The sequence below is a fragment of the Siniperca chuatsi genome, linkage group LG11, assembly GCF_020085105.1.
Source record: "Siniperca chuatsi isolate FFG_IHB_CAS linkage group LG11, ASM2008510v1, whole genome shotgun sequence".
NCBI classification, from domain to species: Eukaryota; Metazoa; Chordata; class Actinopteri; order Centrarchiformes; family Sinipercidae; genus Siniperca; species Siniperca chuatsi.
The window spans coordinates 11,137,975-11,165,660 of NC_058052.1; the positions used below are offsets into that span (position 1 = coordinate 11,137,975).

Sequence of the window (27,686 nt, forward strand, 5' to 3'; positions counted from 1 at the left end):
TTGACAAAAACTTAAGTCTATTACATACATTAAGTGGCAATGGAATACTGTAGAGACAATAATTGCAACTGGGTGTATGCTCCTTTTAAAGTTTACTGGAGACAAGAACATATACACATAAAATGTTCATACGGCCAGCAGATGTGAAATAAACAGTATATATATATATATATCAAAAATCACAGTTGAATGATGCTGGTATTAAACAAATGAACTAGCAATTGCTAGGACTTTAGAGTAATCTCCCTCCATTCTACGTAGATGTGTGGGTAAAGGGACCTTAATCCTTGTTCCTGTAGGGTTCCCATTGTCCTCAATCAGAACAACATTGTTCGAATCGAAGCGTGGACTCATGCGTTCTCCAGGCATTTTGTGTCCAACGATTAGAGCTTTCTTCTTCTGTCCTTTGATGGCAAGCAAAACTCTGTCACCAACTTTTCCTACGCCATTCTTGGTGTAGACATGGATCACTCTTGGCGCACGGTGATACGGTGTATTTCCAAGAGAGCTGTTGTCCACTACTCGCACTCTTGTCATTTTTTGAATGGCTGCTGCAACAGCGGATACACTGACAAGACAAAAAGTAAATTGGTCATCTTCAACTTACGGGAGTCCTGCTGGGGCACTGCCCATTACTAAATGTTAGAAAGAAATGACTCAGGGCTGGCTGACACCCCACTACTGTTATAGGTACCTGTTAAGTTAAATTAAATTATTTGGCTTCAATGCACAACTTTAATATCTAACCCACAACTATTTCATGATAGCCCCCCAGCAGTTCTGCCCTGAGACCAGGACTGAAATAACTCAAGGAAACTATGACAGCATCCATGGTGACTTCAATGGGAGAGAGGGACATTAATATTCATGTGAATGGAAAATTTCAAACAAAATCTTAAGTTACCAGAGTTACTATTTGTATATCAATAGATACAAACCAAAGCACCAACTAATAATGACAACAGAGTTGCAACCTGGAGGACATGCTTTTCTCTTCAAATTGCAAAGTGAACTGAATTCTGTCATTGGCAAATTTCCCTTTAAAAGATTTCTACAACAAAAACACACACACACACACACACACACACACACACACAGACACAGACGTTCATCCCCACTCTTTAATAATATTTGCATAACTGAAAATAATCTAGCCATCAATTTATAAAGTTATGTATAATTATCCCAGCTGATAGCACAACATGAGTTGGGTATATCTTGGATATAATTCTTAAAGATCCTCTCCAGAAATGTTTGAAGACAAACATACCCTGCTTTGAGTAATAATTTGTCTGATATGGTTTTTCAAAATATAACAACAACAATAAATAAAATAGTTAAAAACTATTAAAAGCACTGCTCTATTAGTGAGTGCGTCAGTAAATGGTTTAAATTGATCTTATTTGGTTTAACAACTTAAATACCATTTATCAAATTACTCAGACCACACCGCTGTCCAGTCTTAACTGTCACAATATTGGGCTCTGAAATTTGACAGAAAAATAGCTCACCTAAAAGTCCTCTGATGAATTACGGACGATGTCTCTACGAGGAGCCCTGTGAGGGATCTTGAAAGCTGAGGGAGAGCCATAACTACAGCGAATACCGGGTCACCTGGAAAGAGAAATTATACATGGTTAGCAGCTAATAAGCTAAAGGGTTTGCTCATGATATCGCCAGCATAAGCTAACAATCACATGGTGGGCGGACGAGCAGAATAATTTCGGTCCATTGTCTTTGCCCCGAATAATAACACAAATACAAGAACAATTGTATTAGAAAGCGTCAAAGTTTAAGATTAAAATATCTATCTTGCTAACGTTACCCTTCTATCACGCTCCATGCCAATGTCAAAAGTGCAACGTCAGCAACACGCGACCAACCACCTTTAGCCGAGCTAACTGATAAACACAACATGCATTAGCATATAAGAAACAAATATTCCTCACTGCAAATAAGAAGATGCGCTTTGGTTTGATAATTATTGTTAAATGTCAACCGTTTGTGCGCGTAGAAGCTAGAGTGCCTAAAGAAACCGCAAAAAAAAACTGCTACGGCCCAGGGTTAGCTTGTTTGTTACTTTCTTCTTACGGCATACAAACGCGACAGGGGAACTATAGAAATAGAAGAGTATAGAAGCTACACCACTGAAGTCTGCTGTGAAGATTAGCGATCATGTCGGGGTTTTTTTCCTTTTTCTTTTTCCAGAAATATATAATTTATCTGTAATATTTCTATAGCTCCCACATTTTAAAAGGTATATTGTTTCCTAATGTTTTTGATAATGTGTTAGATATTGCACGTTTAGTCATTTTGTATTTACTGAAATTCGTAGTGACTTAAAACAAATTACTTTGTCACCATCTTTAAGTTGTGTGAAAAACATGTAAGCAAGGCAAGCTGCTACCGTGCTGGTTTCAACTAAAGTGAACTGTATTGTATATTCTAAAAGGTAAGTATGCACATGTAGGGAAACAAGTCAGCAGTATGAATTTGACAGATGGGTGAGCTTTCTTTATTGAACACAGGGGGAACAATATCTGACAGTAACACTCTCACCTCTCAGGATGCGTTCCCCCTGCTATAATGGAGGTGGTTTTAAGATAAAGATAAAACCTAAAAAGTTGTGTGATGATTTTTTTTTTTATCTAGAATTTCTTTTTTTTAGCCTTTTTCAGTAAAATGCGCTGTAAGTGTAGGCTACTGCTTAGGACAGAAAACCATCAGATATAGTTTATTATAAACATCTAAACTAAAGTGGACAACAGAACTCTCTTTGTGGCCAAATCACACAATTGTATTTCTAAAAAAAACAACTACGTACAAAGGGTAGGAGAAAATAGAAATAGGCCTATGATCAATACGTCCAGGCACTGTGCCTTTTGAGGCATATTTAGCCTATAAAATCACAGTTATGTGAATGAGCACACATTTCTTCCAAAAGTCTCCTCAAAATGAAAACTCTCTCACAAATGTAATATTATTTATTGATAGAAATAACAGTGGTTGGTTGTCAGTGTTGTTCATGTACGCGCTCATGTTTTTGGTGAACGGTGTCAGTGCCCGATCAGTACCGACTGCCCGATCCGTTCTGCACGTGCGCAAAAGTGGTTCTGTCAGTCAATGGAGGTTACTGCAAATGTGCCTGTTCAAACTTACTCGTGATGTGAATGACCGATCATAAAACAATCCTACTCACACTCAAGATAACAAAATGGTTTTTAATCATTGGAAATGTAATAGTTCGGACCGTGTATCATCGGATAATCTGTATTTAATTTGTAATTAAAAACGAAAAAAACATAATTCTGTTTTGTTTTAATTCGGTGTTCATTCAATACAATTCATTCAATATATGAAAAATACATGTGCCATATAGTATGTCATTATGAAAGTCGTTGTAAATATACACCAGAGTATAAAAAATAATTCCGTAAATAAAATTTTATTAAATTTCCGATGACTAAAAACAATTTTGTTATCTTGATTTGAAAGACTTAGTTTTAGTATTTTGAACAGGCACATTTGCGGTTTCCTTCTTTGACTTACAGGACCTATTTTGCGCATGTGCAGATCGGATCGACCAGCCGGTACAGATCAGCACCGACAAACTGTGTACGGTGAACCGAATGTATCTGTTTAGGTCACAGATTTTTTAAACGATACAGCGAATTGAAGCATCCGACCAGTCTTGGGAAATATCTGCGAGTGAATGATGATCACAACAAATCATTAAAGGGTAACACCACGGGCCAACAGCCGCAAAGTTCCTCCACGTCAAACTCGCAGCATTTTGTAAAGGGAAAAACATGGAAGAAATTAACGTGAACTAGTTCAACTCATTTTTTTGGTACTGTGAACTCAGTTGAACTTTCAAAATTGTGACCTGAACTTTGAGCTAGCTCTTGCGAAGTGTGAATTTGCACAACACTGTTGGTTGTGTTAATAGACATAAGACAAAAAAACGCCAGAAATAGGTTCTGTTACCCCATTTTCAAAATAGACAGTCATGAAATTTGCCTTTCACTTCTAGAATACAACATTATAAAAAAAAGTTTTGAGCCTTAGCGCGCTCCATAGCACCTCAGTGGTACGAGCACAGCATCTCGGGGGCGAGCTTTTTGTGAACGCGCACTTCCATTTGGACGGGGGCGGAGCTATCTCTACGGGGAAACACCTTTGACCAGAAAATACGGCAAAACAGGAAGTGTTTCTGATTGTAATTGCCTGCCAGTATAGTGCACAATACTGAATCTATTTAGGATTTCTACATAAAAGATATTTCTTAATTGTAGCATATTAGCCATTTAGAATACCAAAGACAGTTCTTACATATTAGGTTAAGGCAAAATTGAAAAAATAAAATCATTGTGTGCAATATAAATGCACTATTATGAAATTACCTTCACGAAAGCATGATTTGTTGTCTCTTGGCGCTATAATAATCAAAATTCTTCCAGAATATTTGTTTTTGTTCATTCTAGATAGGCATAGTTGTCTTATTATTCATTACTTTGAATAAAAAAACAGTATTGGTGTATTGGTAGAAAAATACAAGGATTAGAAAGACAACATAAGCCTCTTTCACCACAGGTTACAAAGTTTAAAACTGGACCCAGGTAAGATGGCTGCCATGTGGTTCCATCCCGGAATGGCAAGTCATTATGACACTCCGCATCTTGTGTTTTATATCTATGTATAGAGATGTGTCGTCTCTCTATATGATCTACTTCTACCACGTCACGCTCTAAACTTGAGCGGCTTCGCCTCGCCTCCCCGTTGGACTGGTTAGGTTAGAGATTGTTGTCCAACTGGCTGACACAACCGCAGCAGCAGCTTAGACTTGTCTATGATTACTGAAAGCTAGACCGACTTGCCCCACCTTGTTAGCATTAGTGTTGTGGCCAGGGAGGTTCAACAAAATCTAATTTGATGCGGAAATTTGCCGAAAGTCGTTAGATAGTCTCCACCTGTTATTTGCTATAGCGAGAGGCTAAGTTAGCTACCGTCAACGTTACTGTTGACTGCTAGCTCACGCTAGCTAATTGTGTTAGGGTCTGCCCCTGCTGCGTATCATAGCTAGGTAAGTTGGTTTTCTCATTTATTAACTCTGCATTTATTGGCATTTCACAACAAACGTGTTGGTTGTTCTCTACAGTTGCGACAGCTAAACGTTAGCTACTTCGTTGGTAAACTTAATGGTCGCTGTCAGAACAATAAACGAGTTACAGTTAAACACATCCCGTTATCATTAATGTTAGATTGAACGTTAACGATCTCCAGCAACAATAAGGTCAATGGTAATGTGAGCTAGTTTCCATAAGTTAGCGTTATTTAACAAAAGTAGCAAATAAAACGTATAACGTTAGTTAATAGTGAGGATTCTAGTTAGGGCAGTAGGTTATGGTAAAAAATATTGCGATAATTTTGACAGATATTACGATTGTGATATGATGTACGATTAGTGGGAATGACCATTTTTGCATCACAATTTTCATTTTCACTTCATGATGATGTGACATTTGTCGGGGTCTGTACCAAACGAATATGTTTTCTTACATCTGGAGAACAAGAGTTGTAGGCCAGGGCATCTCTGCAGCCCTACAGTACTTTATTATAATGCTGTTTTGTCACACATTTTACCTTTTATCAAAAAATTGCAGCCTCTGCGATTTGGATATAGCATTTGGCCATATTGCGATTTCGATAACATTTCGATTAATTGTGCAGCCCTAATTCTAGTTTTGTTTTGAAATAGGTTACTGTGACATTCATTATTATTTGTATTGTTTGCCACACTGGAGCCACAAGCCCTAGATTAAGTTCGCCTGCTGGTCCTCATCAGGCACTGGGATGTTTGATTTGTTGTTTAGTCACTGATCATGCCTTCCTATTCATGATGAGGTAGATCGATAGCGAGATGTCAGAATATGTTTCATACAATCTAGAATAGACTTTTTGGTCCTTGGCTGTCAGGAAACCAGAGGGGATATTAGACAATGCAGCTCTAGTTTTAATGTCTGCCTATTTAGTTGTAGGATTCAGGACAGTATTTTGACATACCTTTTTAAATAACCACCAGAAGAATATATTTCAGCTAACATCTAACGGCAATAGTTGAGCAATGCTGCATTGAGAGAATCTCTTGACAGTATCAAGTTAAACTGTGCTTGAATCACTGACATGGGCTTCAACAGGGACTGACGACTAGTGGATAGCCTATAAAGGGATGAACATGAGCTGGCTGCTAGCAGTCTTAATATGTTGTTCCTGAGCCATACTGTGGTTCAGTTACATTAATAAATATTGATGGAAAGCCTTCCAAGAAGAAGTATCAGTCTGACATACTTGCTCAGATCAGTTTCATACAAGATAAAAAACCAAGGGCCTCACTAGCTTGACCCCTTACCAAGTGCTGAGGTATTTGTGCTCTTTCTACATGAATAATGTTTTTACCTTTTACCATGCTGAAAGCAAGGGTTGACCATTTTTGATTGGATTAAATGTTCAGTGGCATCAATCAATCATTGCATCTATAAATGTTAAAAATTATGACAAATGCCCATCACAAGCTGAATGAAAAGTGATACTTAAAATTGCCCGATTAGTCTGACCGGCTGCCAAAGTCTTGAATTTATAATGGAAGTGAAACAACAGATAATATAAATCTGCTCTTCACATTACACTAAGCCTCACATTCATAAGACTGCAACTACACAATTTGTGGTATTATTACTTTTATAAATCACTAATACAACTAACCGATTGAATAGCTGCAACTGTTTGTGGTCTTTCAGATTTTAATCAGCTCAGGCCTCCGTTGACAATTAAAAGATGGGCTGGAACCCACACCTCAGTCTTTTGAAGGCACAATTCGACTACTTTTACAGAGAAAGTAATTCATGGATTTTATAGATCAGTGAGTAAGACCCTCTGTTGTGCTGCTGATTTTAGATGAGAAGCTAGGTGCACTTGTGTGTTATTTAGCGTAATAGTCTTTTGTCATATAGCATCAACTTTAATTTGTCGTCCATGTTAGTGTTGGTATGATCTCTTCTCTATTGTTAAATTTTTAAGATTTCAGTGTAAACATTTGAGGACCATCAAATGCTGAGTATGTATGCATGAACGTTGAACTTTTTTCCTCATTTCCTTTTTTTTCTACTGTGTGTGGTCTTTATTTGACATAGATGCTGTGACATGATTATGAAACCGTGCTCTGACATCATCATAATCTGTGATAATCAAAGCTCAGGCACTGAGCAGTTGTCAATGATTTACAGGCTAATACCAACAAGGCTGATATTTGCAAATCTGCGCTATCAGCCATTAGCATTGTTATTGAGAATTGAGAATTGAGCATTGAGAATTCATGCCAAGTTTGCAATTGTGAAGCAGAATGCAGATGTATTAAAATATGAAGCAGGTCTGTGAATTCACAAGATGAACAGGGTCATAATGGATTCAGAACAGTGTTTACATACAGTATTATATATTGATAGTTTGATTACATTTGAACAAATGTATGTGGAAATGTGTAATTATTGTCTACACAAGCCAGGTGTCGTTGGCATCTTCCTTATAGGGGTCCGCTAATTCTTTGTTTCTTGTTTTCAAATTGCTGATAAGTTTCTCATCAACCCTTTAAAAGGTGATGATGAAGACTTGATCAAGATGACACAAATTTATTTAGAGTGAGGTATTAGGGTATTATTAAGTATTTTGTAGGGGTGGGCAATATGGCCCTAAATTAATATCACAATATTTTAGGGTATTTCTGCGATAACAATATTTTTGACGATATATGTATATAATATTTGAAAGAATACATTACCCTATTTCTAGTAAGTTATTTCTTATTTCACCATTTTAATTCTACTTAATCCTACACCTTATTGTAGTGTTTACTCACAAACTACTATCTGCTCACCTGCTTTTCCCTTCACTTCTCTTTTACCCACACACACACACACACAAACCGGCTTGCCCCGCCTCTTTCTGTTTCTCTTTCTCCCTGGATGTGTTGAGTTTCTTCATCAGGAGTATGTTTTATAAAGTCACCCAAAAAACACAACTCGCGTGACCAAGTAATGTCTGTGTGTGAGAAACACTGCTTGATCTTTTGTAACCAAACCACTTCTTCTACTGAAGTTGCTCCCCTTTTTGGAATCCACTCCTCCACCGTGGAGCGCCACAACACCGGTAGCAATGTTACTTTCAGCGATGCTTGTTGTTGCTGTGCGTAATGTTACGGCGTCATTACGTCAACAAGTTGGAATGTTGCCATTATCACGATATGACCTTTTATTAAAAATTATACCGGTATTATCGTGAACGATACGATATGGCACACCCCTAGTATTTTGTCCTATACAGTAGATGTACTTGTGGTGTGCGTTCTGAAAAGAATGTATGATCTGTCTATCAAAGGCTTCACGAGGTGATTGTTTTGAACACTTGAGTGTCACTGAGTTGTTTTTGTTCTTGCTGGAAGTACAAGTGGACATCTTAGTAGAAATGTTAGTGGAAGTGGAACCTTTTAATGGTTGCTTATATCTTTCCTGCAGGGAGCACACAATAGGTTTCCTTTAAGGGAGTGGTTGGCTTGACTTAACTGAACATAATCAGAAATAACATCACATTGAAAGTTTACGGAAATGATCTAGATTGATTATAGGATAGTGTATACGAGTTGAACAAAACCAATTCAACTTACTGCTGGCACCTAGTGTGTGTCCCTCTTTTGTTTTTTGTTTGCTTTGATTTAGTTGGGAAAGCAAGGTGGAGCATGTCAAGTTTGTGTTGCTCGATAACTGCTAACCAATTTTATAACCCACTGTTTTTACGCATTGAACAAAGCCTGTTCAAATATTTAACTTATGAAGATTAAAGGAATAAAAATGTAGATTTAAATGCGGAAGGTCATGAATATGTGTGCTGTTGCTGATTGTAGATAGAAAACATTAGTGTTGTGCAGTTTCAGAGGCCAGTTGCATTAAGATGGAGGTGCACTTAACAGTAAAAAGGTTTGCAACTGTATTAAGATGTAATGAACACGCAGCTGCCTGTATGCATGGACTTGAATGAGGCACTGTATTGTATGACATTTTCATTTCATTTGGCGTAGTAGACGTTTTGCTGTGATATTGTTTGTCAAACAAACAAAAAAAGATATAGCCTAAATTATCCCAGACAATTAGACAAAACACATTGTTTTGCCTGCTTAAGCTGTAGAGCAAACAGCAGACTCACTCTAGATTGAGTTTCAAATGGACAAGCATGGGATTTTCTCCCCTACTGCCTTCATTCCCTTTTATGTTTATTTGTATTTTGAGAATGTGTGCCAGACTGATGGTACCATAGCAACTAGCATCAGGTGGAAAGGTGGCACAGTATTTCTGTGCTGCTGAGTCATGCTGTAAGTAACAGTGCTGTTAAAAACTGTTCTAGACATTGAAATTATAATTATTTTTTATAAGACTTTTGTCTGCAATTTTGCCTGTTACACTAAAGTCATTGAAAAATCTATTTAATTTATTAAGTTGTAGAATTAAAATAGATAGCAGATAGGATTTGCAAAATACACAAAACACACCCTTGGTTTCATCAGGGCTTAATCCTTATCACTGAAAAATTAATATTTCATATGTCATGCTAGCTAAAATTCATATTTAGGTTGTAGCTACAGGCTTTTTTAACATTGTTTACATTTCAGAATTAAGGTAATACTGTGTTTTAGCCAACAGAAGCTGATTACAAATCTTGTTGAGAGTGGATTTGATTTAAAAAACATGTTAAAAAAAACGTGTAAAATGCGAGGGAAACTGTTTGTCCCGAGTACTATGGTTTATTAATATGTCATTAACTATTTCAGCTGAGATGTTCTGTCTAAATTGTATATTATTGCTGTCAGGAGTCATGGTCCAAATTCATGTATCGCTCTTTTAATTGCACTTTGAACAGACAACATGGGTCCCTGTTTTGCTTGGCTCATGCATGTGCATGAGGACATGCTAGGGCGTGCTAGCATGTGTCCGCCAACATACAAAGGCAGTGCAGTAGAAGACTGCAAGCAAGTAAACTTGGGTGTAAACAAATCACAATTTAAAATATAATGCACTAAATGGACCTCAATGATACACACAATGCATTGTGTTGAGAAACACTGAATGTAAACATAACCTTTTGTTTGTTTACAAGAAAACCCCACAGGGCACATTAAACAGGGACACGTGGCCAGGAAAACAAATTAAAGGCAAAGGTTAAAACAGTTGTGAACAAAATACCAGGACCTGACAATATTATGCAGTCCTGTAATAAATACCACCTTAAAAAAAGTTCAACTTTTCTATCAATGAGCTGTTGACTTGGCTCTACTCTGTCAATCAATATAAGCGCTTTTAGCAAATACAAATGACATAACGGAGAAATTTTATTTTATTTTTAGTTGATTTTGTTCACCATGAGTGCTCTTCTTCATTGCACACTAAAAGGGTCAAAGGGAACAGTCATACTCAGAAAGACTGGTTAAACACTTAGGCTACTTAAAATAAAGCACCCACATTAGGATCTGCAGTACCTTTTTTGTGAATGCAATTAAAGTGAAGAGAATGTGTAATTGGATAAAAAGTTATCTTTGTATTTTTCAGAGCTGTGGTAATGTGAAACAGAAAAGACAGACCTTGGCAAAAATGTATCGATTAGCCTTTATGTTTGACTGTCCAAGAACAAAGGCCATAAAGGCAATGCTTTTCAACAGCTGACTCTTGGATGCCAGTGGTTCTCACAGTCTTTTTAAATTTTGGACTGTAATATACAACAACAACAAAACAACAAGTTTATAAATGCTAAACTTGTGTTATGCTGAGTGCCTCACAGTGGAATACAGTATGCCTAACAAAATGTTTTGCTTAAATATTATATCCCTTGATTCCTGAATACTGGCATTTATAGATACATACTGTATACATTTTGAAGATTGACAATGTCACTCAAGAAGATTCACAATACTTGTTTTGGTATTCCCATGTCACTGACATTGCAGCCATGAGGTGGGCTTACTGACCCATAAGTAACATCTATAACTTAGGTGCTATAGTAAGTTGTTTTTGAAATGTCCTTAAGTCCTTTTCAAGATGTTGGTGTTGAATGTTAAACAGTCTAAACTGTGGCAATGGGTCCAGGATGTGCAGCAGTGTTGTTGAAGGCACAGGGGGGTATGTTGTGTCCTCCTTGGGTTGAGACCGGTCCATTTGAACCCTGTAGTCTCTATCGGCTTATTGTTCGGCTCTGGCTGCGTCCCTCTCCAGTGATGTCACAGCATTCCAGGGAGCGGATAAATGAGTTAGTGTTAGGGCAGATGAGCAGCATCGTGAATGCTGCTGGTAGTAGTGGGTCGTAGGGCACAAGTATAGCAGTGCAACTGCGCAAACACATTTGCCAGCACTCACCAGAACACCTACGCAGCTTCTCCAAGCCATTCGTTCAGTCTGTGTGAAATCTGAAACCTTGTGTGATAGCCTGTAGATCAGCATAGGTACATTTTTTATAGAGTGGAGAAGGTACTTGAGTTTTCAGTTGTTTTTGTTTTTTCAAACTAATTATTTTTTGTATCACTTCTGTTCCTGTTGAGGAGAAAGGATTATCTGGATTTAATGTTAGTCTGAATCCTTAAGGTCGGGAGTTAACTGTTAAGATCATTGGGGCTTTAGATACATTTCTCATAGGAATTGCTACGCCTCATACACTATTCATGTTTTGTCAATGTTTTCCATCATTAGCCTTTAGGTAGCTTGTTAGGTCAACTGCTTGTTGTTTCTTACTGAAATGCATCAGAGACCGGAAGGAAGAGTGAAAAGTAACAGAATATAAAGGGTAGACACCCTACTCCTAAACCTGCATTAAGAGTTAAATGACCCGTTGCAATACGAAAGGGTTTCTCCAACTTTTCAGCAGATCTCTGCAACTTTTAGCTCATGGTCCTCCGACCAAACATAGATTGTATGGTTGAGTCACTGTTCTCATCAAACCCAAATACATGACTGTATGCAACAGTGTAACAACAAGCTCAGGCAAGCTGAGAGTATGCTACCTGCCTAAGACAAAATGAAAAATGTACACCAGTGACTACTGAAGAAAGTTGAACATCTTGCAAGTTAAAGAACCAGATATTTTTTAAGGTGTTGGGGGGAACAGAATCAGAACTAAAAAGAGAGTGACCATTGGACTTAAATTGGCCTATTGAATACCTGTTCAGTACTTGACACACCTAGGTGTTCAGAGTACACATTTTCACTTACTACAGTTATTTTCCTTGAATTCAGAACAAAGTTGAACTATGTGTCATTGGCACATATAGTGGCCACAAGAAGCATAAAGTGTATAATGGTTTAAAACATACAGGTTTCATTTGTCTTTAGAGGTCAAAAGCAACAGCATGTGACTGAGAAGACAGAAGGTACAGCCTCAGTAGAAAGGGACAGAGAATTTAAATTGCATTGTCACCATTACCATAGAGTGTCATATGACATCCAGTTATTTCCATCTTCTCCATGTCTGACTTACGTACTGGGGGAAGTTATGATTGCCACATAGAGTGACCAGTTATGCTACAGTGCTATAGTAATAATCAGCATACTTAGTGTTCTAACACTTTTGTCCCTTCTTTACAGGTTGTCAACATGCTGCAGTGAGTAATGCAACGAGTGTTGATATTAATAATGGCCACCTGGGGGGCGCAAGGATGCTCCAATTCAGAGAGCTGCCCGACGCTGTTGCCCAATTCCTCAAAGGAATACTGTTTCACTGCCCGAATTCGCAGTACAGTGCTCCAGGGCTTGCCTTTCGGTGGGGTGCCTACTGTCCTTGCCCTTGACTTTATGTGCTTCTTGGTGAGTCCTCCTGTCAGTCAAGAGTGCCCAGTTACTACAGCTGATGAGTACCATTTGCACCATTACAACAATATATCCTAATCATGAATCAGTGCAAGCCTTTCAATTATTATGTTTTCTTTACAAGGTAAAATTCCTCCAAGAAGGTGTTTTTAAATGAAAAACACCTTCAAGCACTAATGTAACTTCTGTTCGGTAGGTCTCTGTAATGTAAATGAAGGGACTAGAGGTGTTGACAGCCACTGTTTATTTTGTACTTCTAGGGGCTGCTGGTTGTGTTCTCCTTCTTGAGAAAAGTAGCATGGGACTATGGGCGCCTGGCCCTGGTGACTGACGCTGACAGGTAATTAGAACACATTGGTCCAGATGGGAAGGTCCCGTACCAGGGCTTTTTGACTGACTTGTTAGGAGTCATGGAAAGCAATAACATTAGGACCAACATGCACTGATATACCAACTGTGGTTAAAATTTGATATGTTAACATTGCAGTTTCTTTATACATGTAACAAGTGCTGAAAATATTTTTTACCAGCTAAAATAATTATCTATACATTTTTCTCAGAAATGCCACTCAGTTTTTGGTACTTTGTGTTAACTTAAACTTTACTCCCTTTCTCTAACATAGTAGTTTGCAATCAGTCGTGAAGTGCAAAAGATTTCATCTTGCAAGAGAATTTTGACAAACACACTGGACATCTTGATAATTGATTGATCCTCATGTGATGTCAGGCTAGTTACACATAGTCACAGAATAGCAGGCAGAAAGTCAGGAACCTGTGCCTAATGCCTCTGCTTGATACAGAGCCACTGTTAGGCATGGATATGATTTGCCTATAGTTGGAAAGTGTACAGTGTTTAACAGGGACAAAATGTGACAAAAGCCTAACACCAAATGGTGCCTATGTTGGCATTCATATGTTAGTGTCTCAAAAGGTACTAGCCATTTTGGCTAGTGACCCTTATTGATTCATCTGCTAAAGACAAATTTTATCAGAATTTGACACTTAGTGGCTGTTCATTCTGGATGCTAGCTGACACTGAAAAATGTAGTATTCTTGTTCCGAGGGTGGAGTTAGCTTTCCGACAGAAGCAGACATCACAAGGATGGAACTCCAGACAGGAAGTCAGTGTCAGCAGTTGTCTTTTTAATCGCAATAATGCACTCTGTCATTGTCATGCTTTGTCATTTGTTACATGGTTTGTTCACTTTGAGATAGAAAGGTCAGACTGCTGTTGGAATAAGCCTGAAACTGAGGAAGAAGAAACAAATGATTAGTAAATTTAGATTAGTCAATTTAAGTACCCCATTAGTTCTATTTCCCAGACCACTTTAAAGCCTCTGTCTGCATCTAAACCCCATGGACTGCTGTTCCGCGTTATTATATGATGATGTGCTACCAGATATATTGGGATAACCCGAGACTGATGTCTGCACACTGATCGAATAATAAGAATAGTTGTAGAAGCAGCCAAAGAGGCGCCTGTCAACAAGGACTGATTCCACTGCTCCTTTTAAACTGCTTCACCATGAGGTGAAACAAAAGGACTGATCAAGTTCAAGAGAGAGGGAGATCAGACATCGCTACAGACCTCTCTGACTGTGAACCCTGGAAAGTACATGACACAGTGCTCCATCACCTACATCCCCCCGCTGTGTTTGTGTGATATTGCAGCTTCACTATTTTTGCAGCTGCATGTGAGCAGAGAATGGGGTTGCAGCATGGTGGGAGGATGGGAGGGGGATGTCAGCATGGGACACTTTTGAAACATACAGGAAATGTAGTTTGTTGTCTCATTACACAGTACTGACTTGATATGAGCGTCTGTCTTTTAAATTCTTGTAAAATCTGAAAAGTGAATGTAACCTCATTAGGAAGCTTGTTTAATCATTAAAAAATGGGGTATAAATTTGATGCGTCTTTTGTTCCAGCTACATAAGCCATGACTCTCAACTAAAATGAATGAAAAAGTTACTATACCATAGGCCATGATTGCATTTATACGGCTGGATAATGTACTGTAGACCAGAATGAACAGAAACCTTAATTGGTATGCCTGTGGTGTAATATGCTTCCCCACTTTTTCTCTGAACCAGCACCCTTACTGGCCAACACGGCCATTTCCTCTTAACTAAGTTGAATGGCTTTTTTTGCTTCTCTTTTCACCAGAAGAATGGATCAACGGTACAGTCGCCTGGATGATCGGGAATAGTATGTTATCTCTCCATATTGTAGACTCTTTTCCTTTTTCTTCTCTCCTTTCCCCTCTCTGTAGTTAACCTAACTCATAACTCTTGTCCACTCTGCCCAGGCCGCTGTGGGTTTCAGCCTGTTTTTCACACTTAATGGTGTAGTTTTTTCCCCTCCTCCAGTTTCCCAGTGCCAGGCTCCTAATTATTCTCCCTCTCCTTGTCACTCTTGTATTTCTGCTGTTGGGTGTCCCTGTCCTCTCTCACTGTCCTAATCAGATCTGCGTGTGCTAATCTGTGTATTGACCTTTTTATAAAGCACGGACATCTTCTGTGCGAGTGCACTGCATGAGCTTCACAGACAGGATGCTTACAGGGAGAGGTAATGCTTCCCTGATCTGTTGTTGTTCATAGACAGGCCCTAACATGGTGCACCTACAGTATATCCTGTCTACTAGAGCTGAGATGAGCCACTCCGACTTCTCACAGGAATGTGCGAGAGGAGGGCTGACGGTGGATTACAGCCACAGGCTCTCTCCTCATTCCATTATAGATCTCTTAGAGCCCTGGGTGACGTCATCCTTTCATGTAGTATTAAACACTGAACCAATGTTGGAATTCCAGTAGAGCCTGGGTCCTCTTCATATTTTCCAGTTATGTATAAATTGACCTGACATGACCTCCCTGGGGAGTGCAATAAAATGTGTATACAGTATATAATAAGGTCTTGATGCTGCGTTTTGTCCAGGAGAACCTGTGGCTCTGCTGGACAAACTCCATAAATCTGCCTCTTGATGATTGCTGGGTTTCTGTTGTTTCCTCCATGAATGTTCTTTTCTGTAGAGCTTTGCCTTCTAACTTTTTATCGCAGCCTTTCCTCTGACAGTGATGGTGTAGACTCCTAATGCTCCTCCTAATGCTGCTTGAAATGTGGCTGCAGAGATTGTTTCTGTGGTTGACTGGTTTACCAACCCAAATCCTGTGGCCAGCCCACACAGGAGAAATAAGGGTGAATCTCTTCAGTCCATTTCAGGGTGTGTGTGTGTGTGTGTGTGTGTGTTTTGTGTTATCAACTTTTCTATACTGATGGTAATCCCACTGTCCTGAGACACAAATAACTAACATCCCCTTATGGTACGTGGTGATGATGGGTACTTCTATAACATCATGCAAATGCTATGTGTTGTGTTTTCTGCATACAGTGTGGCCTCTAACATGACATCAGAGACACCAGAACGCTATGAGCGCCTCACCTCAGTTTCCAGCTCTGTGGACATTGATCAGAGAGACACAGTAAGTAAGCCACTGTTCTTACAGGATAGAATATAGTGTCCCTTTAATGTAGGATATACTGTATGTTGCATGTGATAACTGGCAGAACACCTTCAGTCCTCTGCTCTCTTCTTTTTTTAGGGCTTCTGCTCCTGGCTAACTGCCGTCTTCCGCATTAAGTGAGTCGACCTACTCACAGCATATTGGAAATAAGAGAAATTGGTGTAACACTGATAAAACTGAATATGAAAATTTTCTGTGTTTTGAATTCCTCTTAAGTAGTTGACTTTGTTGGTGTATTCTCTCTGTAGGGATGAAGAGATAAGGGAGAAGTGTGGTGAAGATGCAGTACATTACCTGTCCTTTCAGCGCCATATCATTGGCCTGCTGGTAGTTGTGGGCGTGCTGTCTGTGGGCATCATCTTGCCCGTTAACTTTTCGGGAAACCTACTTGGTGAGTCAATCAATCCTGGGAAAATCAGAGAATAGTTGCATGTTTTGTCTTTTTCCTCAGTTTTGCTGTCAGTGTTTGACTAGGTGATGCAGACTCACCATTGTGTGTGTGTGTGTGTGTTTGAGTACTTTGCCGGGTGTTTGTCTCTGTCTGCGGACAGATTTTGTCAATGCGATAGCATATCAACCGTGCAAGATGTAGTCACAGAACTTTACAGGTGTGTAGTTGAGATCAAAATGAAGGCCAAGTTCAAAGATGGGTGTGGTCCGAGGCTCTAGTGAATTTTTTTCTTCTTGATTGATTGTCTTTTTTTCTTATTCTTCCTTATCTGTCTATCTTCCTTATATACAAACATTTCCTTTTTTTCTCTTGTGACTAAATGGCTTCACATGGAGCCTGGGTGCTGTATTCCTGTTTGCAGCTATAATCCAAGTTTTTTACTTCCATGGTGTTGCAGACTAACGTAATGGGCTACCAGACGCAGCAAACTAGATTTCATGGACACTCTACCCTGACCCTCAATCATTGATGCTCATTTATTGTTTCTCTTTGGCTATGGAGCACCATGTTAGCCAAAGTTTGCTGCAAGTGGGCGGCACTCCTGGTGATAGACGAGTGATTGTCTTGTTTCTTTTACTTTTTTCTACAGAAAACGATGCCTTTAGTTTTGGGCGAACCACTATAGCAAATTTGGATGCTGAGTGAGTAAATTTTTTACCATCACTTTATTATATATATTGTATACTGTACTTTGAAGGCTTACGTTGAGTCTTCACTTTCTAATGCTGTCAATAAATCCTTTTTACCCTTAATTTTTCCAGTAATGCACTATTGTGGCTGCACACCACCTTTGCATTTCTCTACCTGTTACTGACTGTGTACAGCATGAGACGGCACACTTCCAAGATGCACTACAAGGAGGATGACCTGGTTGGTGGCATGGTTTCAGAAAATAATTGTTCTATAAACTCTTTGAACACAGGTCTGAATTTTGTTGGTAATTACTTCTCTGTCTTCATGTCCATGCAGGTGAAACGCACTTTATTTGTCAATGGAATCTCCAAATATGCAGAGGAGACTGAGATAAAGCAACACTTTGAGTAAGCACTCTTCGGAATCATTGGTATCCTGGCTCTACAGTTTAATATTTCACAATGCTTATCAAATGGTACACTGCTCTGTCGACATGGAAGTAAGCTGTGCGGTAACTATATTAAGGTGTATGAGAGCCATACCTTTTCCTGTTAAAAGCAGCTGTCTTGTCCTGGCCCATATGGCTATGGCTATAGACAATGACAGGCCTATATGTGTAATTGTCCATAATAGAAGCCAGATGAGCAGGATCATGCAAGTCATGTGTCAAGATGGTCTAAGACTGAGGACGGGGTGTTCGGCTCTACTCCTACTGTGCCAAATAATATTAACCAAAATCTTATCTTTGCCCCCGCACTGCAAAAAGCCCTCCACGCCAGAGTACAAAAAAAAAAGAAACTTCCGGTGACAAGAAAAATGATGAGCCTTTTACTGCTTGTGGCTGTTGGATTCTGACCTTTTGTGTGACTTGCTAATGTTATTATAATGTTGAGATATGTCATCTACTATAAATACACTTTGCTGTTGTTGTCAAGAATGTGTTAGTACTAGTATGTCGACATTTGTGCTTTTTTAAACTTATCCAGTTTTTCATTCTCTCCCTCCCTGCCTTACTTTCATAGGAAGGCGTATGAAAGCTGCGGCTGTGTTGTACTGGAAGCTCGTATCTGTTACAATGTGGCCAGGCTGATGTATCTTAACTCTGAAAGGTAACAATGTTTTAACCATAAGTGCATTAGTGTGTGTGTGTTAGCCCTTTTCATAGCATTTTGGGGTGTACTTGTGAAGCATCTCATTGGCTCCAGGATCTCAGCTTGTTTCAGTGAAATAGGCCTTCCTCAGTCTGACACATCTGATGTTTTGCATGCAGGAAAAAGACAGAGCGCAGCAAGAAATTCTTCCTTGACCTGCAGGCCAAGGAGCATATTACCGCCATGATCAACCCAAAACCCTGTGGACACCTTTGCTGTTGCATCATCAAAGGCTGTGAGCAGGTCAGACTGACACATTGTAGCTTTATCTCGAAACGATATACTCCTGAAACTTGTTTACAAGCTGATGCTAACAGCATTTTTGAGGGGAAGATAAGATCTGATTTTCTAGTCCACTTATAGATTCATGTGGAAAATCAAGGTTAAGCAGGAAAAACAAATAAGCAGTGTATTGTAACCTGTACCTGCTCCTAGAATAGCCACCAAACTACATATTTTAGTAAACCATATCTAATTATAATTTTGTATTTTGTGGCCTGTATGCTTGTTTTAGTCACAATGCTCATGCTTGTGCTAACTGTTACATATATGGCTGTACTATAAAGTTACATTCAGTTTTGCGTTACTGACATGCATTAAGAGTAAAAATGCCAGCTGTTTTTATAGATAGAGAGATATAGATATAGCTTTAAGATCATATGACACATGCTAAATGATTGGATGAGCAAAACAGATTAGCGTAAATATGATGACTACATCATGAATGGAAGAATTTTGCGATTTCATTTTTGATAAAAACCAAATTGACCATAACCGTTATGTTAGTAAACTGAAGAGCAAATCTAATCTTTCTATAGTAAATATTTTCTGAGGTCATAGGCTTGTGTTCGTTGTGTTTTTTTGTTGTTGATTTATTTATGGATCTGCAAAGCACATTGAGTAAAAGGGTCCCAATGTGTTAAAAGTCTATACAGACCAAAGCAAATACAATTTAAAGTTACACTGTGAAAATCTTTAAAACCCAGATAAAATCAATACAAATATAAAAATGCTAAAATACAACATTAACAACTTTTCTAGTTCAAAATAGTATCATGGCACGTTTAGCCTGCTGCAGTTTCACAATATCTAACTACTGATCTACACTGTTATTACATAACTAGAATGTACCCAATGTAATGGTTTCCTCATTCAGTGAGTGTAGTGTCTTTTTATGCAAGTATTACATCTAAAAAGGCAAGCTATAGTTTGAGTTGATATTTATATAATTACATTAAGAGATAATCGTACAGTTAAACTTGTGCATTAAGTGATATTCACTATTACTGCAATGTCAGATAATAGCAATTAGGAATAAACTAAAAACAAACATCACACACTCTGACTTAGATTTCCATGTCATTCATAGGAAGAGGCAGTGAGTTACTATACCAAGCTGGAGGCACAACTAAGAGAGGAATACAGGAAGGAGAGAGAAAAGGTTAACAGGAAGCCCTTAGGGATGGCCTTCGTCACCTTCCAGAACGAGTCCATAACTGCCATGTAAGTACTTTTACATGTGGTAAAATATGTGTATCTGTGACATTGGTTTTGAATTGACTGATTATTTAGCTCTTGACCCACAATATCTGTTTCTTTGTTTGGGTGGATGTTTCTTTTCAGAATCTTGAAAGACTTTAATGCTTGCAAGTGTCAGGGCTGTCACTGTCGTCGGGAGCCCAAGAGCTCTCAATTCAGCCCCAAGCTCCACACACAGAATTGGACTGTCAGCTACGCCCCTGATCCACAAAATGTCTACTGGTAAGTAACACATTCAGACCACATATTCTGTCCGCAAACTGGCTGAATGTATGTTTATTTTTTCGTTATTCATTACATAATTTACATAACATAAATTCTACAAACAGAGTTGTTGATATATATTGCTCCTAATATCCCGCTGAGGAATAATTAGACTTGAGTCCACTTTGTCCAGTCTTTCTCACTCCAGATGACAAACGTTGATGGTTTTTGAGCTGCAGTTTCAGTTTACTGGCCAGCTGTGTCCATAACTGCGGGTCATCGCCCAGTGTCAATATAACCGCTACATAACCTTTATCCCACAGGGAGCATCTGTCATTGGGTGGATTCTCCTGGTGGATCCGCTGCTTCATCATCAACATTATCCTCTTCCTCCTCCTCTTCTTCCTCACCACCCCGGCCATTATCATCTCCACCATGGACAAGTTCAATGTAACCAAACCAGTGGAGTACTTAAATGTGAGTGTTGAAAATTTTAAAGCTGCTTTCTGTCTTGATTTCACTTTTGACTTAATTTAGTGAAAGGAGTGCAGCCAGTTCAGGCATCTTTATCATCACCATACTGAGCATTTAAGTCCAAACGATCACAAGTCTGCATGCTGTTGCAGAGGCACAAGAATTCACCACTCAATTTCTTGACACATGTCCATGTCTCTCTGATCTGTTCTCCAGAATCCAATCATCACCCAATTCTTCCCCACCCTCCTTCTGTGGTCCTTCTCCGCCTTACTTCCTACCATTGTCTACTACTCTGCCTTCTTCGAAGCCCACTGGACACGGTATGGTTTACACTTTATGCAGTCAATAGTTAAGCATATTCAGCCATGTTGTCTTTATTTCCATTTGAGGTTTAGGTTATGTTCTGTTATGTCTGTTTTTGAACATGTGTTAATATTTCCTTTGGCCTTGCAGGTCAGGAGAGAACAGGACCACAATGCATAAATGCTACACTTTCTTGATCTTTATGGTCCTGTTGTTGCCCTCCCTAGGACTCAGCAGGTAAAGGATGTTCTTGATTTCTGCCCTGCAACAAAATGAAATGAAAAGCTATGGATTAATTTATTTTTGTCCGCCTAAATATTTGATATACTAATTATTTTGATACCTTTCTTGTCTTGTATCTTTGCAGTTTGGATGTTTTCTTCCGCTGGCTTTTTGACAAAAGATTCTTAGCAGATGCTAAAGTGAGATTTGAGTAAGTAGCATAATTTTATGGACGTTTCAATACAACTCTGTCGCACCCAGAACAAAGCAGAACAGGATGAAATATTGGCTGTAAATATACAGTCCAATTTCTGTGGTACTATAACTAGTTTAAATGTATTGTGAAAAATCTTTATTTAAAACTTAATTCAATCATTTAGCTATGCCCCAACTAGGTCTCATATACCTAAATTACTTGGGATTAAATTGGTTTCTACAGTAATGCAATCAAATGCAATCAAACTTCAATGTGAGTCTTACTTCAGTCATTAGTGATACTGACGTTTTTCTTTGCTCTTTAGGTGTGTGTTCCTTCCTGACAATGGAGCCTTCTTCGTGAACTATGTCATTGCGTCTGCATTCATTGGTAATGCCATGGACCTGCTGAGAATCCCCGGTCTACTTATGTACATGATCCGCCTCTGCCTGGCTCGCTCTGCAGCAGAGAGGAGGAACGTCAAGAGGGTTAGTATGCCCTCTGCTTACTCAGTTGAAATCATTTATGGGTCCATGACCCAAAAATGTGTTTAGTTTAAAAACTGATAGGTGGGTATAATATCTTACTCTTACTCTAAAACTGAATGGGGAATTAATTGTTTCATTGTTTCAAGCCAATTAAGCAGCTAAAAATATGAAAGCCAAGACTTTAATGTCATAAAATACATAATAAATGTGAATCTCTGCTATGATTTTAGGTAGGAAATATTTTTTGTGTGTGTGTTAATCACCTTCATATGATGTAGATATGGAAATTAAATTAAATTTTTGGATTTTCTTTAATATCAATGTCATTGTGTCTTCATAGCACCAAGCCTATGAGTTCCAGTTCGGGGCAGCTTATGCCTGGATGATGTGTGTCTTCACTGTGGTTATGACCTACAGCATCACCTGCCCAATCATTGTCCCTTTTGGTGAGTTCTGCCATTTATTACCCCTGCTGGGTTACTGCTGTTTCTCATCAAGATAGTGTGCTGATTACATGACCGCAGGGGAAACATACAAACGGCAGGGAGCATTTGGTGGTTCGTATGTTTTATAGAAGCTTATCAGCAAGCCTAATTGGATTAGTTCCACTAATTGTTTTGTCTCCTTTCTCTGTGCAGGGCTGATGTACATGCTGCTGAAACACCTAGCAGACAGATACAACATGTACTACGCCTATCTGCCATCCAAACTGGACAAGAAGATCCATTCTGGAGCTGTTAACCAAGTGGTGGCTGCTCCTATTCTCTGTCTCTTTTGGCTTCTGTTCTTCTCCACTGTTCGCTCAGGTAAGATGAGGACTCCATCTACAGGCCACAAAATGTCCTAACACGTATATCTGCCACTTTGGTCTGAAGTATTATAAAGTACAAACATCTGTAACAAAAGTGTTCCTCCACTTTCTTTCCCTCAGGGTTTTCAGCTGCAACATCCATGTTCACGTTCGTAGTTTTGATCATCACAATCATTATCTGCCTCTCTCACGTCTGCTTCGGACATTTTAAATATCTCAGTGCTCACAACTACAAGGTAACAAGATAGACACCCTTGTATGCACATTATTTAGTTTTCTAAATTCACCAGTATTTCAGACCAGCATTATATTCAGCTGCTTATGTTAAATGCATGTTTTCTATCCTAGATTGACACCCAGGATGTGGACGGGTTGGAGAATGGGCGTCCAGTGTGCACATTTGCCTCCAACAAGGCAGCAGTATGTATTCAGTCATGTTTATTTTATAGCAAAATGAGCCTCAAGATCAAACAGTGGAAGTAGATAAGACATACTGCCAAAGCTTCTAGGTGCTGACCATTGGGCGAAAGTCAAAAACAAAGGAAAAAATGGGTATCCCTTGGACTCATAGTCCCAATGTGAAAACTTTATTTATTAAGTTTTGACGACAAGGTCGTTGTCAAGGCATAAAGCACAAGGTCAAACAGTTGTAGCTAAACAGATCATATATGGCAGATTGGCAGGAAAACAGATACCACTACCTCTGGATGAAAGAAATTTCCATATAGGTTACCAAAAACGCGTCAACCTCCATATGTACACAAGAACACAAAACTCCATTAAGAACAAAGATTTGAAAATGAAAATAAGGATATAGCAAAAAGATAGAGATCACTGTATTTTTATCTTGAGAAAATACAACATAAGGAGGTTTATTAAATATTTTAGACAAGCATGGATGGAATTTTTTCCCCTCAACTTCAGCAATATTTTGTAATGAAAAGAGGACCTTGTTTTTTAACTTCAATGGCATTAAATGTATGCTTTTGTTGTTGATTTTATTAATCGCAATGTCACTCTGTTGCTCAGTTACAACCTTGGACTTCTGTTAACTTTGTGTAAAAATGTCTTTCAAAGTTAAATGGATCTTATCCTGCAAAACCGGCTGTAAGGCAAACTGTTCTTAATCTGCTCTTATAAGACTGATCAGTGTGCTATGTGTGGGCATTACGATCCATGTGTTTTTTTCTTTATTATAGTTAATTTTGAATTTCAAATGTTCAGATTTAGAATTCAAATAGTCACTGAAGTCTCATCAATGTGTCCTTCTATAAACAGAGAATGTCTTCTTGTATAACAATATGTTATGAAAAAATGTTATTATTAATGTATTGTTGTAAGGAGAACTTATTCTGAAACATAAAATATGAATCAGACTTTAACATTCTATTTCATTTTCTCCCCTACAGCAAATGTATATTGCTCAGGTACTTCAAGACCCAAATTCAGAGGAGGCTGGTTCAGGCAGTGGCGAGGACGACGGCCAGGGGTCCTCGCAGGACGAGGAAATAATCAATGTCGAAAATGGCCTGAATGAGGACTTCCAGTCTGGTGAGGACAGCCTCATTGATAATGAAGTGCGGCACTGATACTGCCTGGAACAGAAAGAAATCTGTTTAACTTGAGGAGTGCACTGAATATGTGAATTAAAATAGGAACTGAACCAACTGTTCTCCAAAGCATCTCAACCTCCATGGAGGGACTTTACACTAACATAAGCACACTGTCTACTAAGGATTAAATGGATTGTCGCTCAAGGACTTCTTCACTGGGTCTCACCAAACCGCATCTTCTGTCTGTGTTCTGCCCCAATATAGCTGAGGCACACCCCCAAAACACTGCATATGGATCCATGAAAGAGACACTAATGCACAAATGAAGAATTGTTTGCCTTGTCTTGTAAGGGGAGTGATATTCTGTCTGTGTTCCCTTAACATTATTGCACTTGAAAGAGGACCTGTCCTATAAGCTCAAGTTTCACTAAGGTACTCTAGTACAGCATGCCTTCAAGTTCAAAGGGTGGAGGGATTTTCCTATAATCCTTCAGTATCTCTAATTGTCTGCACTAGATTGCTTACCCTGAATAAGCAGCTGGTGCGAGGAGAAGAACAAAAGAGAAGATTTCACACCACCAGATAGCTTGGTCTATGCATATGTGATGGTCTCAAAATAGTTCTTCCAATTCCGTAAAAGCCTTTAAAAAACACAAAGAAATTATTGCTACTAACACTCCTGAACGCTTTGACACTGTACAGCTACAAAACTCTGGATTTGTAAAATAGCCTTTTTTGACATGGTATTTATTTGTAAGCATTGAATTTTAAATGCTATCAAGCTTGATACACCCCTAAACTGTGGAAGAAGTTAATTCATATCTTGGCGCACTACATTGATAATGATCTTTTTGGCGTTTAGTCTCTAAACCTTTGTTGGGACTGTTGTTGGACTGCTGCTACTGATGCTGCCCCCAGTAGGGGGAAATCCTTGCACGGCTGCTGCAGGAGGACTGGAGGCCAGGAGCCTGCTGATCCTTTTGTGTTGCTCAGCTGATAGAGAGAAAGGCCTTTTGGGGGTTTTCTGGGTCAGTTTCAGATGATACTCATTGTGACTGGTTCTCTTTATTTGTTGTTTTCATTTGTATCTTTTTGTCCATATGTTTACATCTTTATGTAGAGATTTTGAAATTAGCAGTTTAGGTGGTTACTGATAGTTTTACAAATTAGCTAACTATATCTTATCAGCCCTCTGTCAGGTCCTCTTCAATGTTAACTTTTATGAGGCACTTCATTATGTAGGTAGCATATTGTAAGATCCAGTGGTCATTGAGCATTGTTACATTTTCCCATTTGCCAGTACTCAATGCCAAGTTGTCGATTGTTTCAAACTGCGCAATTTTGATGATGACATATCAAATCTTAGGCTAGGCCACTCAAGAGACACCAGTGGATGAGGTCCAGATCTATTTATAGCCATACTCATTTTCAAACCTTAACCATATGCTATTGAATACTCCTATGCCCCACCCCACCCCCGCCCCCCCATATTGAAAACGGTAAGGCGCTTTGTAAGGCCTCTGCCAGAGCGAAAGTAATGTACTACAACAACAATCGTGAAACACGCAGATTCAATGTTTAACATAGTCCTGATCTGCCTCAGCCATATTAAGCACCTTCTTTTCAGGTATCAGGCAGACAAAAAAAACATACATACTTTAACAATACAAAAAAAAGTAACAAATTAGAATGTGAAACACAGTGCCCACATAGTAAAGACTTTACTCAGGATTTATCAAGCTTCTTGTTTCTGTTCATTTCTTCCTTAGTCAAGACGACACTATGAGCTGCCCCATTAAACATAAAGAAGATTGTTTGTAAAGCAAGGCAGGGTGCTGCAGACAAAGTAACACTACAGTCTGTCACTATGGACCAATTATTATTATTGGAGCCTGATGTGAAAAAGGTATTATCCAGCTGCTCAGAGAACCATTGTGGGAAATGTGCACTAATCTTACTTTCACTTATATGATTGACAGAGAAGGGCACGCCCCCCTGTGGGTGTGATGACGACAATGGTGAACCTAAACTGTTTCGATCATTTGTCCATGGATATATTAGCACCACATTATGGGTATATTATTATGGTACTAACAAGAGAATTGTTTGACACCATTCAGTCCGGTGCTCTTCTAGTCATGATAAGGTGATTTTATATTTTATACCTCTTCATTTTTATACCTCTGAGATGTCTTGAAATCTCTGAATGTGTCCTGTCAAAATAACATATACTGTCCAGCTCTGAGGGAGACACTTAAAAATCTCATCTTGTCTAACAACTCTAGTGCTTAAACGCTGAATGTAGCTTATTCCACAACTTTTGGTAAGATGAAAGTGGCTTAAGTAATAGTCTGATTGCTGTATTTAAACAACAACAAAAGGACGGTTCACTAGCTAACCAGAAATTGTAAGTTTTATACTATAACAAAACTTACTGGTGTTCAGTCCCATGTTTTGGCATTTCATTTGAATGCAGATTTTCATGATTGCAGTGATTTCCAGTAGTCTTTTGCTAATTCCGAGTTTAGGATCCTCAAGATGAATCATGTTATTTTAGATTATCTTCCTTAGATCTGTATAGACAGCGGGACTCACTGGAAATAAATGGATTGTTTTTGTAAAAGGCCAAGCACTCTCTAATAGTAGTTCTCAGCTCGTTTCTACAATGGATACAGAAATGGGTAGTAAAATGTCTCTGCGTCTCAAAACTGTGCACACTTAGATTGTGTTTTTTGTGTTTTACCTTTTTTAGTTTTACATTTTGTTTAGATAGGAGGAGTAACAATAGCAGATCTCAGCATTTGACTGTCTCATTTTACTTTTCTTTCCAAAGGGCCGTCTGTAAAACAGATATATACTGTACATATCTGTACTTCCCCCCAAGCTCTTTGAACAATAAATCTGTATTTAATCAAGTTTGTCGACAAAGCGTTCCTTTTTAATTATCCCCTGGTATAGTCACTTAAAGCTACAATATGCAACTTTTGAAAGAAGAAATAACATATTGTTCCTCTCACATGAAAAGTTAAATTAATGAGCAATAAAACGTAATACTGTTCAGTTTAATACACTCAGGGATTTTGCTGCCACAGCCTCACTTGGTCTGTGACCAGTAGCTTATGGTGGCTAATGTTAGCAAACTTTGATAGATGTTGCTGTATAACGGACATTACTGAGTCAGTTTGCTGGCTTCATAACTCCTCTGTACTTGTGCTCTTCTGACACTGTTTTAGCATTTGCCATT

General features: G+C 38.7%; 2 protein-coding genes across 7 annotated transcripts; one reads left to right on the forward strand and one right to left on the reverse strand.

The window, feature by feature from the left end:
* Window positions 1-75: 75 nt before the first annotated feature.
* Window positions 76-2,097, reverse strand: mrpl14 (mitochondrial ribosomal protein L14). Of its 2 annotated transcripts, none has more exons than XM_044213306.1 (3): window positions 1,950-2,097; window positions 1,512-1,614; window positions 76-568 (listed from the first exon to the last, which is right to left on the reverse strand). In XM_044213306.1, exons 2-3 carry the CDS (start codon window positions 1,589-1,591, stop codon window positions 202-204), a joined length of 447 nt encoding a protein of 148 aa, XP_044069241.1. In that variant the 5' UTR covers window positions 1,592-1,614; window positions 1,950-2,097; the 3' UTR covers window positions 76-201. The 2 variants fall into 2 exon arrangements, with proteins under 2 accessions (XP_044069241.1, XP_044069240.1); XM_044213305.1 differs by having other exon boundaries at window positions 1,826-1,962.
* Window positions 2,098-2,236: 139 nt separating this feature from the next.
* On the forward strand, window positions 2,237-27,357 carry tmem63ba (transmembrane protein 63Ba). Of its 5 annotated transcripts, none has more exons than XM_044213289.1 (24): window positions 2,237-2,257; window positions 12,672-12,890; window positions 13,154-13,233; window positions 15,060-15,101; window positions 16,282-16,372; window positions 16,493-16,530; window positions 16,663-16,805; window positions 17,455-17,506; window positions 17,627-17,735; window positions 17,835-17,905; window positions 18,521-18,607; window positions 18,769-18,892; window positions 20,019-20,152; window positions 20,273-20,410; window positions 20,716-20,869; window positions 21,083-21,189; window positions 21,323-21,409; window positions 21,540-21,605; window positions 21,916-22,078; window positions 22,419-22,524; window positions 22,717-22,884; window positions 23,010-23,125; window positions 23,238-23,309; window positions 24,299-27,357. In XM_044213289.1, the coding sequence occupies exons 2-24, from the start codon at window positions 12,696-12,698 to the stop codon at window positions 24,476-24,478; spliced, it is 2,523 nt and encodes an 840-aa protein (XP_044069224.1). In that variant the 5' UTR covers window positions 2,237-2,257; window positions 12,672-12,695; the 3' UTR covers window positions 24,479-27,357. The 5 variants fall into 5 exon arrangements, with proteins under 5 accessions (XP_044069224.1, XP_044069222.1, XP_044069225.1 ...); XM_044213287.1 differs by lacking the exon at window positions 2,237-2,257 and adding an exon at window positions 3,613-3,739; XM_044213290.1 differs by lacking the exon at window positions 2,237-2,257 and adding an exon at window positions 4,686-5,083 and having other exon boundaries at window positions 15,063-15,101.
* Window positions 27,358-27,686: the final 329 nt, after the last annotated feature.

Excerpts from the sequence above, each read along its gene's own strand:
- mrpl14 (XM_044213306.1), bottom strand. The coding sequence starts at position 1,591 with ATGGCTCTCCCTCAGCTTTCAAGATCCCTCACAGGGCTCCTCGTAGAG. Across the intron at positions 569-1,511 it reads ATTCATCAGAGGACTTTTAG|TGTATCCGCTGTTGCAGCAG; the intron begins GTGAGCTATTTT and ends TTGTCTTGTCAG.
- tmem63ba (XM_044213289.1), top strand. The coding sequence starts at position 12,696 with ATGCAACGAGTGTTGATATTAATAATGGCCACCTGGGGGGCGCAAGGA. Across the intron at positions 17,906-18,520 it reads GAGATAAAGCAACACTTTGA|GAAGGCGTATGAAAGCTGCG; the intron begins GTAAGCACTCTT and ends TTACTTTCATAG. Across the intron at positions 22,525-22,716 it reads CCCAATCATTGTCCCTTTTG|GGCTGATGTACATGCTGCTG; the intron begins GTGAGTTCTGCC and ends TTCTCTGTGCAG.